The sequence below is a fragment of the Lissotriton vulgaris genome, chromosome 5 (assembly GCF_964263255.1).
Source record: "Lissotriton vulgaris chromosome 5, aLisVul1.2, whole genome shotgun sequence".
Lineage (NCBI taxonomy): Eukaryota > Metazoa > Chordata > Amphibia > Caudata > Salamandridae > Lissotriton > Lissotriton vulgaris.
Genome location: NC_141693.1, coordinates 536,421,270 through 536,433,860, shown reverse-complemented (window position 1 = coordinate 536,433,860; position 12,591 = coordinate 536,421,270). Strand labels below are relative to the sequence as shown.

Genomic DNA, 12,591 nt, shown 5'->3' with positions numbered 1-12,591 from the left:
TGACACGCAGGCAGTATGCTCCCTCTTGGACATGACCCCCAATACAAAAAACGAGTTAACTGTCTGAATGACAGAAGTAACTGAGTGAAAGACAACTGTCCCCAGATCAACACCGACAAGAAAAGAAGTGATCTACGGCAAGAATACTTTGCCATGGGACTCCAATTGGTGTCTGGCCACACTTACTCCCACACCTAGCATCCACGCCAGGATCATCATCGACAGCAAACTGGACATGACTGCACAAGTCAACACTGTTGCTACATCTTGCTTCCACACCCTGAAGATGCTGAGGAAGATCTTCAAATGGCTCCCAAGCAACATCAGAACAAGCACCAGTAATGCAATATGTCTCACATTTACGCAGGTTTGAGCTATTCGCATTGTAAATAACAATGCCTTTTTTGTGTTGGTTTTTAAAACATAAATAAAAGGCATTGTCATTTACCGTGCCAATAGCTTAACTTCTCGCAAATGCGAGACCTATTGCATTCCAAATGCTTGAGGCAATCGCTGTATTGCCGCCTTCTGTCTCCCACAACCCCTGAAGAGCTTCCCGTTTACAATGAATTAAATAAACAAGCCAGTGGTCACAACTGTGCACGAGAGACCCCCCTGCAGTAAGAGAAATTCATTAAAGAAAATAGTGCTTACAGACTAAAGAGTAAAAGTAAAAGGACCAGTCCTCCTGGAAGGTTACAAATGAAGACATGGTGATACTAAGGAGGTACTAACAAGCCGAATAGCGAATCAGAAGCCAACATTTACAAAGGACGATGACTCAAGCCAATGACCAATATGGGCAGAAAGTGGGCGGGGTTTCAAGTACATACTCCAATACAGCATGGCTCGCAGAGCAGCGCAAGTGCTGCCAAGGCTCGACCTAAAAATGGTCACTCGTACCCTAGTCACCAGCAAGTTGGACTATAGGAACACCTCCTATGTTCGGATTGCCAAGCAATTCACCAGAAGACTATCCAGAATTCAGCAGCCAGACTACTCCTCAACCTCCCACACAGAACTCTTATCACACTACACCTCAGGGAGCTCCACTGGCATCCGATATACAGACTCATTTCAAGCTCCACACACAAATGCACACAGTACTAAACTTAGGCCCACTTACATGAAGTGAAATATCCTCCCACCAATCACCCATACACCTCTGCTCCACAGGACTCCTAAGCGCACACATACGACGCAGAACCAGATCAAGAGGACAGGTAGTCTCTTACTTCGTTCCTAAAGCGTGGAACAATTTCTTACTCCTGTCTTATTAGATTCAGTAAGAAGCAGAAAACCTGGCTTTTCAATTAATCAACCTACCCTAGGCAAGGATAGGCGCACACACGTGCTCAGCGCCATGATACCCTTGCAGTGATAGTGCAGTTTACAAATACACATATAGCCACCCAGAATGAATTTGATCATAAGCTTCTAATCCTAATTGTGTACTGTTTTATAAAGGATTCCTTTATTTTTCTTTTTTTTTTAATCATGCATCCTTAGTTTTAGCTTTTCCTTTATTTGCTTTGTTACACTATTATTTGACTGATTTTAAATGTGTTTACATGTCTTCTTTGTACCTCATCCAATTATGCATGAGCTTGGCCATGCCAGGGGACATGTAGCTAAGGTCTCGTGATTTCTGCCTGTGTTTAGCAGTGTACTGATGTTAATCCCTGTTACTTTTGGTACTTTCAGCCAACTTGCATTAGAGCCTCACTTTTAACAACTGCTTCTATCGTCTGCTGACAATGTAGATCAGGAAAAGCTTTCCAGTGAATTTTGTTGGAGGGTTGAAGCAAGTGATATGTTTAACTGGTTTGGCACATTTTGTGACTTCTAAGGAGAATGCTTGCCCCAGATAATTGCCAAGGTGCCCCTTTTGGTAGAATATAGCCTTAAGGAGTGAGGGCCAGTGTTACTGTGTCTTTCAAACTCAATTTATCATAGACTTAATTAAACTCCCAAATGCCTTCTTTCTCTTCCTTTCAAGGTTAATGAACCTCGTTAATGCTAAATGTTCCCATTGAAAAACAAATTGTATTTTCTTCTGTAATCATCTGTTTTTTCCCTTCAGGTATCCACCATGCGTGAAGAAAAGAAAATGATGTCCAACAAAATAAATGAGTTTGAAAAGGTTAAAAACCAGATGTCTTTGGATTCAGATATGAAACAAAGAACAATCCAGCTACTTAAAAAGGTATTGATTTTAATTAGTGGTTTAATTAATCCCAGTTCTAACTTTCTGCTTAACAAAATTTGCGACACTTCCAAGGAGGCATCTATGTTAAACTTCAAACCCTCATCCCTGTGTTTCTGCACACAATTGAAATCTTTGCTCTTTTATTTTTTTAAATGATGGGTGGAAGTCTTACATGACATGAATGTTATGTGATTATTTTTCAGTGGTATTCTTGGACTTCTACAGTTTTGTATGTCTTTTAAAAAGTGTAATTTGTATATTGAAATCCATCAATAGAAATCTATTCCATCCCTTGCATAAGCCCATTTATGATACTACTGTAAAATGTAATGCCATTGAGTGATACTTTTAGTGAAATAGTCAAACATGTTACAACCAGCAGCTTTCATAACATGACTGTCTCAATTTCTCAGAACAAAAATTGCATTAGTCAGGGAGGGTTGTAATTAATCAACATGCTATAGCATGTTTTTAAGTCATTTAAAAAAAAGATCTAATTTGTTTCACAAAAAACAAGTATTTAGTCACTAAACCCACTCTTCTTTATAGTCTTCTCCTTATAGAGGCTGCTTTTTATTTTAGCAGCACTGTGCCCTTGCTGTGGCATCGTGTATTTTGAATCTGGACAGAACCTGGTTCTGCGATTTCGGATGATTCTTTTTGTACAGTTATTTGGTTAGAAGAGACTCATTCACTGCGTGCTTTGCTAACGAGCTGTGTTGTTTATTGTGAAAGTAAAATGCGTTCAGTTACGATAATCTTAGTTGTATGTTATGTAAGAATGAATGAGCGAATGGATAGTGACACTTTATATTTGAGCCATGTTAGACCTTGCATCCTTGGTTTGATTCTTCCCTAGCTTTCCTCCTCCTGTTTTGCTGGCTTTAGGACTCTGCACAGCTTACCACTGCCTTCTCCTTAAAACATGGTAGAACTGGCTTTACAACCAATTGGACTATTTAATTTACGTGTAAGTCCCTGGTAAAGTGGCACTACATGTGCCCAGGGCCTATATATTTTATGATACTAGTGGGTCTGCGGTGCTAATTGTGCCACCCACTTAAATGACCCTTTAAACATCTCAGACCTGCCATTGCAACCTGTGTGAGAAGTTGTAAACTGCAATTTTGACCTAGCAAAATAAACCTTTTGCCAGGCCTAAATCTTCCTAATAAGCAGTAACTTCCAATTGGGAGCAGGTAGACGGATTGAGTTTGGTGTCTAAAGAATTGTTATTAAAAGCTCTTGTTAGTGGTAAAGTCAGATTTTGTTTAACATAATGTTGAAAATGCCACTATTAGAAAGTTGGACTTTTCTTGTCCTAACCATATTGTGCCTACAGCCTGATCCTGGGTCACGTGACTAGGTGTAGCTGGCACTTGTTTTGTGTTTTGCTCCCAGGCAGTGAGAGAAAGGGAAACTTAGTTTACAGAATGTGCCAATGTGAGTTAACGAGGGAGAGGAGCAATCACCTACCATACTTGCTCATCCCAAAGGTCCTGCCTGAGCACTCATGAAGGGTTTTTCACTAGTCTTTCTTAACCTCAGGCAAGCTAGAGCCAGGACAGGGATGAAGGGGATGCCTGGCGCCTAAAGGGGTGGAAATCTCTAGAGGATTCCTCCACTTTAAAGTGGACACTAGGTATAAATATTGGACTTAGACACAACTATTCAGTACACTTCTGGACCTATGGAATATGTCAAGGAGTGCTGTGCTACTGAAAACTGCCACTCTGCTATACTGCTGCCCTATTAGACTGACCGGCTGCCCAGGCAGGGTGAGAAGCACTGATCTGCATCTCTCAACCTAGGATCCCTAATGTCTCTCTGTTGTCTGCCTCTCTAGCTTCTGTGTTTTGTAGTCTGTATCCATTGGTGGAAAGCATTATTGGACCGTTGGGTGTACATGTGTTGTATGTGTACTGATTGGGTGGTTGTCTTAGTTTTGGGTGAAATTTGCAATAGACAACTAGGCATCAAACCTGAGGGGTATTGATTGTATTGTTATTTTGTCAAGTAAGGCCTGTTGCCACAGCTATGTTGTACTGTGTCAAAGAAAGCAGAAACATGCAGCTTCTAGACTCAATGGTGCACAACTCATTGTGACCAAGCATAAAAGATAAAATAATGGGTTACAACAGAGGAGAGCTTATAATATAATTTATTTAGATTTGAGTGTTTATTCGATCAATTCAAATATGATCTGTGTCTGTTGTACTTAGTCCTAGTAGATATTGTTTGTCAGCATGGAAAAAGGAAAGCAAATTGTATTTCTTTATAAGCTATATTTTGGTGGGCTGTAGTACGATGAAAGAAGCTAAAATTATACCTTGCTAATGAGCCCTAACAAGGGTGTGACCTGTACTGGGGTTGCTTGTGTTCCGAATCTGTGATGACCTTGCCTAGCAGTTTGGGCTGAGCTGTTTCCATTGGAACAAGGTTGAGTTGGATATGGCTGGGTCCAAACTGAGGTGATATGTTATGCAAAATAACGATGAACTGAGATACAGCCTGAATGATTACCTGTGGTGGAGATTAATTCAAACATTCCATCCATCACTTTATGTATACTTTAGTAAACTTTCTAAAAGTGGCATTTTCAGAAGTGTAAATTTAAACCCCCCTGTGACATTAAAGAGGGTTTAAAATTGCAATTTTAATGAGTTTAAGAAGCATTTCTCTTTTTGTTTACAAACTGAAGTTATCACTTGAGTTTAATAATTTAACCCAGTGCAGGTCTATGGGAGAGCTACCCTTACAACAGTCAAACACGACGGTGGGAGTTTTTCATGGTCAGGATATGTAAAACTATAACACATATCTTGCTTTTCTAAATACCATGCACCCTACCCTGGGAGTGGTTATGGTCGTCTTTAGGGGTGACGTAGAAGTATTAAAAAGGAACGATCTGAAAGACACGTTAGTGATAGATTTCTTACCTTAGAAAATCCCCAGGCATCAGACTGGATCCAGAAAGTTTTTTTGTCAGCAGTACACCTGCTCTTTGGTAGGTATCGTTGTGCGGCTCTGCGTCCGTCGCTGGTGTAGTAAGCGCAGAGATGACGTCACGAACACTACTTAGGCGCCACCCATGCACGCTGATGTCGGTTTTCTTTTTCCGCGCCAGCAAGGGCAGATCCGCTTAGAGCATGTACCCTAGTCACTTTTTGACAAACTTTTTTTTAGAATTTTTGTCTCTACTTCTTTTGAGTCTTTGATTCTTGGTGCCGCGTAGGGATGCTTGTGTGTAAATACTGCGAGGCCTGCCGCTGTACGATTTCGGTGGCTAACCCCCACAGCGTTTGTCTCTACTATCTGGAGCACGACCATGACTCCCGGTCATGTTCCGACTGTCTGGCCATGGCTCCAAAGGCTTTGCAGGAGCGGTCCCGACAGCTGCTGGAGGCCCGGCAGTCGTCTCCGCGCCGTTCGTGGTCCAGGGGTCACTCGAGGGACCGACCGCGGAGCCATAGTGGAGAAGTGTGGCTCACTGGTTAGAGCAGGCAGACCCTGAAGCAGAGGTCAGACCCGGGACCAGGGTTCGATTCCCGACGCGGCAGGGTGTTGAGCTCAAATGTCCACGGACTCGATAATTCTCGCTTCGGTGCCTGACCTAATCATGGGTTCACACTCTGCAACTCTGGGCATTAAGCTTGCTTAATCTCCACAACGGCTCCCCGCGGCGGGATGCCTGGCTTTCACCTTGGGGATGCCCTGTAGGGGCTATCTCACAGGGAAAAACTAGGACGGGTTCCCAAGGCAAGCGCGGAGATACCCCTTCGGGGGTCGATTCTGGCGCTATATAAGAAATGTAATAATAATAATAATTATCGCTCCTAGGGGTCAAAGTCTTCACCTTCGCAATCGGGTAAGAGATGTCACAAGAAAGTCGAAGAAGTGTTCACGCTCTCCAATATCCCCTCTGTTGGTCTCGGTACGCGGACGAGGGGGCCAGGGGTCTTTCCCCCACGGCTCCAATGGAGTCCGAGAGTCCCGCGGCCTACCCACCTTATCCGGGTCCGTCGACGACTCTGGCCCAGGTGCAAGAGTTCTATGCCGCCATGGACCGCCTTTTCAGGCCTAGGGCTCCCGCCAGTGCGCCTTCAGACCCCTGGTCCCTACTGAGGGCCCTTGCTTGCCGCCACCAGCTCCGGCGCCGCAAGGTTCTCCACTGGCGGCCCCGGCGCTGCAGGGTCCTCCTCCGCCGGCGGCTCCGGACATTGTGCCCCTGTGACACAGTTCCCGGTGCCGCAATGGGTCCCGTTCGTCGCACCTCCACCCTTGCCCGAGTTTCCGGGCAATTTGCCTCCGACTTGGTTCCCTCATTGGGGCATGGAGGCGGATCGGCGCTGTTCCTGGCGCCGTTGGAGCATTTGTTTTCCCCTGTGCCTCCCCCGCCGCTGCAGCCTGTGCCTCTGGCAGTGGAGGAGCGGGATGACTGGGTGTGGTCGGAGGACCCTCTTGCACGGCAGTGCGTGTCCGAACATGAGTGGACGGAGGACTCTGAGGACCTCTCCTCTGAACCTGGGTTTGTCTCCTCCCGCTGTCATGGAGGAAGGCTCCACATATATTGTGGTGCTCCGTAGAGCAGCTGAGGCTCTAGACCTTGATCTGCCTACTGTTACTCTCAAGACAAACCTCCTTACTGAAGTGCTTCAGACGGCGGCAAGTTCTATGGAACCTCTGCTTCCATACAATGAGGCTTTGACGGCTGTTTTGATGGGCACCTGGTCTAGAACAGCCACAGGGGTTCCTGTGGATAAAAAGGTGGCCAGGCGTCATCGCCCAGCACCAGGTGACCCTGCCTTTTTGACAAATCATCCTACCCCGGAGAGCCTGGTTATTCAGGCTTCCACTTCCCAAAGTAAATTCCCTACAACTCCGCCGGATAAGGAATCAAAGAAGCTAGAGCAGTTTGGCAAGAAGTTGTTTTCCTCTGCCAGCTTGGGGCTGGGGTCAGTCAACACCGCATGCCTTTTGGGCCGCTACTCTCACGCTGCGTGGGACACGGTGGCGCAAACTCCACCCCAGTGCCCGGAGGAGGTTCGGACTGTACTTTCCCAAGCTGTTGCGGAGGGGAAGGATACCGCGAAGTTCACCATTCAATGTGGGCAGGACACCGCAGACTCCTTGGGAGAGCAATCTCCACGAAGCAGGCCTTGCCTCGCCATGGCTAGCTGCGGTCCACAGGGTTTTCGGGGGATGTCCAAAGTTCCCTCATGGACATGCCTTTTGATGGTACTCGCCTGTTCGGCGATAAGGCAGACCGTGCGTTGAATGTTTCAAGGACTCTCAGGCTACGGCCAAATCCTTGGGACTCTCCACCACACGTCCGGCCATGCCTGGCTTTCGTTCATTTCGAGGACACGGAAGGGGCCCCCCTACATGTTCGTTCGCCTAGAATCCTGTGCAAAACCAACCTCAGTGCGGGCGTGGTGGCCACCGTGGCGGCACAGGGTACCAGCGTGTGGGTCAGTCCACCTTCGCTCCCGCAGCATCCGCCTCAAAGCCTTCCTAGTCCAAGCTTTGGAGTGCACCCCACGACGGTGGGCGGCAGGATTCAACATCATCTCCCCCACTGGCGCTCTGTTACTTCGGACAGGTGAGTGCTGCAAATCGTCCGAATGGGGCTAATCCCTCCCCTTTGAGTCTGCCCCCCAGCCATGCTACCTCAGTTCCACTGCATGTCGGTGGATCCCTTTGTGCTTCTCTAACAGGAAGTCACTGGCCTCTTGGCCCAGGGGGCCATTGAGTGTGTTCCTGGGCCAGAAGTAGGACGTAGTTGTTATTCCCACTACTTTCTGGTCCCCAAGAAAGAGAAAGGGGGCCTGCGCCCCATCTTGGACCTCAGGAACGTCAATCGCTTCCTCTGGAAGAAGTTCAAGTTTTGACTCTGGCTCAGGTCTTGGCTGCCCTCTACCCTGGAGACTGGATGATGGCGGACTTGCAGGACGCATATTCTCACATCCCCGTCTTGCCGGCCCACCGGTGTTACATCCGTTTCACTGTAGGCCAGGCGCATTTTCAGTTTGCTGTGCTCCCCTTCGGCCTTACCAGTGCCCCTCGGGTGTTTACGAAAGTGATGGCGGTGGTCGCAGCTCATTTGCACAGGTCAGGGTGTCAGTCTTCCCCTACCTCGACGACTGGTTGTTGAAGGTGGGCTCGCCCCAGTCACGCGTCCCCCACCTTCAGACTACGACCAACGTCCTGCATTTGCTGGGGTTCTCCATCAACGTGCCAAAGTCGCACCGGAGTCCCTCTCAAAAGCTCCCCTTCATCAGAGCAGTTCTGGATTCGACGTGGTTTCAGGTTTATCCTCCCGAGCAGCGAGTCTGGGATATTCAGGCTAGGATTCCAATCTTTCGGCCCTTATCCTTGGTTTCAGCCAGGATGACCCTCCGGCTCCTGGGCCTGATGGCCTCCTGCATCCTGCTAGTGCAACATGCCAGATGGCATATGCGGGCTCTGCAGTGGGACCTAAAGTTCCAGTGGGCACAGCATCAGGGCAACCTGTCCGATCATGTCCAGATCTCGGAGGGCACTGCTCGACAATTGCAGTGGTGGCTCACGAATCGCGATTGGGCAGATCCCTCTCCCTTCCCCAAACGGAGCACACAGTGGTGATGGATGCGTCCTGCCTGGGATGGGGCGGCCACGAGAGGCGGAGATCAGAGGACTCTGGTCTCCGGCGGGGTCCTGGCTCCATATCAATCTTTTGGAGCTTCGGCGATCCGACTTGCACTGAAGGCATTCCTTCCGACTGTCCGGGGAAGTATAATGCAGATGTTCACGGACAACACCACCACCATGTGGTAGTGCAACAAGCAGGGTGGGATGGGGTTGTGGACCCTGTGTCTGGAGGCTCTGCGCCTCTGGACATGCCTGGAACAGCAAGGTATTAACTTGGTGGTTCCACACCTGGCAGGTTCTCTGAACGCCAGGGCGGACAAACTCAGCCGCCTGTTCTTGATTGATCACGAATGGCGTCTGAACTCTGACGTGGTGCAAGGTCTCTTCCTGCAGTGGGGAGAGCCTTGGTTAGATCTATTCAACCACCGAAGGGAACGCAAAATGTCTTCAATTCTGCGCGTTGGAAATTCTAAGGTGGCACTCTCTCAGGGACGCTTTTCCTCACGAGTGGAGCTGCAGTCTGTTGTATGCCTTTCCGCCTATACCACTTCTGCCCAGAGTGCTGAAGAAGATTCGGCGCAACCGGGCCCAAGTCATCCTTGTGGCTCCTTATTGGGCACGAGCTACTCAGCATGGCGCTCGATCCCCCAATCCGACTGCCTCTTCGGGAGGATCGTCTGTCTCAGCAGCAGCGGACGGTCCTCCATCCCAACCTATCCAGCCTCCACCTCCCTGTGTGGAGATTGAGTGGAGACAGTTGACAGCTTTCGATCTTCCTCCTGAAGTCTGTAATATCATTCTGGCAGCCAGGCGTCCCTCCACTAAGACGGTATACGCCTGCAGGTGGAACAAATTTGTGGCATGGTGCACAGCAAAGGCTGTGGATCCCCTTTATGCCCCTCTTTCTGAGGTCCTACTTTTCCTACTATCTTTGGCCCAGCAGGGCTCTGCTCTGGGCACTATCAAAGGTTATCTTTCGGCCATCTCCACCTTTCTGAGGCTTCCAGATCAGCATTCTCTTTTTAAGTTACCGGTTGTTAACCGTTTCCTGAAAGGCATTACACACTAGTTTCCTCCTGTGCCTTTCATAATGCCTCAATGGGACTTACATCTTGTCTTGACTTATCTGATGTGCTCTCCCTTTGTGCCCCTTCATAACTGTCATTTACATCTTCTCACTCTTAAGACTGCTTTCCTGATAGCTATCACCTCTGGCAGAAGAGTGAGTGAGCTCCAGGCTCTTTCTTCTAAACCTCCTTTCCTTTCTGTTCATCCAGACAAGGTGGTTTTAAGGACCTGTCCTTCTTTCTTGCGAAACGTTGTCACGCCCTTCCATATGGTCCGACCATCACTTTGCCCACCTTCTTTCCGCTTTCTTCAAAAGAGTAAGAGAGGCTCCACCGTCTGGACCCAGAACATGCTCTTTCGTTCCATCGGAAGCGCACACAACAGTTCCGGGTGGATGACCAGCTCTTTGTTGGCTACGTGGGTGCCAAAAAAGGTCAGGCTGTGCACCAACTAACCATCTCTCGGTGGGTCGTTCTGTGCTTCAAAGCTTGTTACTAGTTAGCTAAGGAGGAGCCTCCTGTGGGACTGCGTACCAATTCTACCAGGGTGGCGGAAGCCACTACTGCTTTGGGACACGGCGTTCCCTTGCAGAACATTTGTCAGGCAGCTTCATGGGCCTCGATGCACACATTTACCAAGCATTACTGCCTTGACAATCCAGTCCGGAGAGACTGCTTCTTTGGCCGTTCTGTTCTCCGTGACTTTCTGGTGTAATCTTGTTTGCAGACTTGCCACCCGGGCTGGTATTGCTGGGGTATCTGTATACATTGCACAACAAGCAGAAAAATGCCTAATACAGATACGGTTGGTATAGGAGTTAGTCCATAAATCATGAAAGGCAACGTCATTATGAAAAGACAGTATAGCCTAACCTCCGTCCCCGTGCATATAAGTATTATTATATATTAGAAGATCTCTGAGCTTTCTCTGCAATCCCCATACCTTAGCCTATAGGTGGTAGATCTACATCATGGGTTCTATCTTGCTCTTCTCTCTGGAAAGGTCCCTCTCCAAGAGTGTGCTACCTATTTGTGTATTCCAATAAGACCAAAGTACGTTGTCTCAAACCACATCATCTTTGTTTCATCTAGGTGCGAAGGCCTGGCCAGAGCAAAATAACAAGGGGCATTGTTTGACCTTGCTCACAATGTTCAGACAAAATCCCAGGATCCCTCGGAGTGTGAACACAGCGACAGGTTATCATGTGAAAATGGCAATAGACAGTTACAAAAAATAAAGTCCTTTAGTAACGTGAACAAAGTAGCGGGCAGTCTGCAGCGTGCTTATGCTAACTTAGAGAAGACCATGTCCTCCTGGGCCATGTGACAATTTATTGATGTATATATTTACCCATGGGAGCTATATGTGGAAATATAATAGAGTGCATGGACTCCTAAAGTATGTTAGTACTCCCAGAAAAGATTAAGCAGGAATGTTTGAGACTACACAATTATTAAGCAGGTGTTTGAGGTCCACCCAGAGATGAATCGTGAGGTTTTTGCTCCCTTTTTATAACCGTTCTTAATAAATGTGTTTTGCCCCAATATTGGAACTTTCATAGATTCCCATGCTTTGTATCATTCCCAGTCGTCGGAATGGGAGCCTCGGTAAATAAAAAATACCATAGCAGTAAGCACAAAGTGAAAGAGACCAAATTCTTGCAGTAGCCAATCGGAGCAGCCTCACCCCACAGAACCTTCCTGAGAGAGCATCAGAGCCTCAGATTTTCGTCGCCGTTGTGAACAGCAACATCATTGTACAATAAGGCTGAGCTTTCCCAGGGGAGGGGGTGGGCGCATGGGAATCTATGACAGTAACCAATACTGGGGAACCAAAGTTACAGGTAAGTAACTTGTGCTCTTGCCCCAGTATTGGAACTTTCATAGATTCCCATGCTTTGTATCAGAATAGCTAGCAGTAAAGACAAAGCATATTTTGTCATTTGTATATCTGTAAATGTCATACATAATCCTGAGAAGAAAAAACAGATACACATTGGCATCACAAAGCAGAACAACCACAAGTAATACAAAATATGCAATACAGGAAGGCAGGATAGAAAGGAAAGCTCACCGACTTATTGAAAAAGGTTCCTCAAGACCGCTTGGCCCACTGCCGCATCCTCTTTCACAGAAGAATCCAAGCAGTAGTGGCGAGTGAAGGTGTGTCCACTGCTCCATGTCGCCTCTCTACATATGTCCTAGACCAGGACACCTGAGAATAGAGCCACTGATGAAGCCATCGACCTCGTAGAATGAGCACGAACTGCTTGTTGAAGCGGCTTGCCTGCTTCTCGATGGCAAAACTGGATTGCACTTGATATCCAGCGGGAAATACAGGGTTTAGAAATTGGACAACCCTTTCACGGAGCACTGTATGAGACACAAAGCTGGGAAGACTTCCTGAACAGTTTTGTCCGCTCCAAGTAGAATTTGAGACATCTATGAATGTCCAAAGAATGTAACACCCTCTCTGCTGGCGTGGAGGGCCGCAGGAAGAAGGACTTTAAGATCACGGCTCCTTCAGATGGAATTCTGAGGGGACCTTTGGGATAAATTTAGGATTTGTCCGCAGGATGAGAACATCATTCTTGAATTGTAGAAAGGGTTCCTCAATTGTGAATGCCTGGAGCTCACTAACTCTTCTAGCCGATGTCTGGGCCAAGAGAAGAGCCAGTTTCCATG

At 47.5% G+C, this 12,591-nt stretch overlaps 1 protein-coding gene across 1 annotated transcript in view; it reads left to right on the top strand.

The window, feature by feature from the left end:
* Nucleotides 1-12,591, top strand: part of KIF20B (kinesin family member 20B) — an 870,233-nt gene that overhangs the window by 549,626 nt on the left and 308,016 nt on the right. The window contains exon 22 of the mRNA XM_086921981.1: nucleotides 2,084-2,206. Coding sequence (XP_086778107.1) covers nucleotides 2,084-2,206 — 123 coding nt within the window. The remainder of the gene's footprint in view (nucleotides 1-2,083; nucleotides 2,207-12,591) is intronic.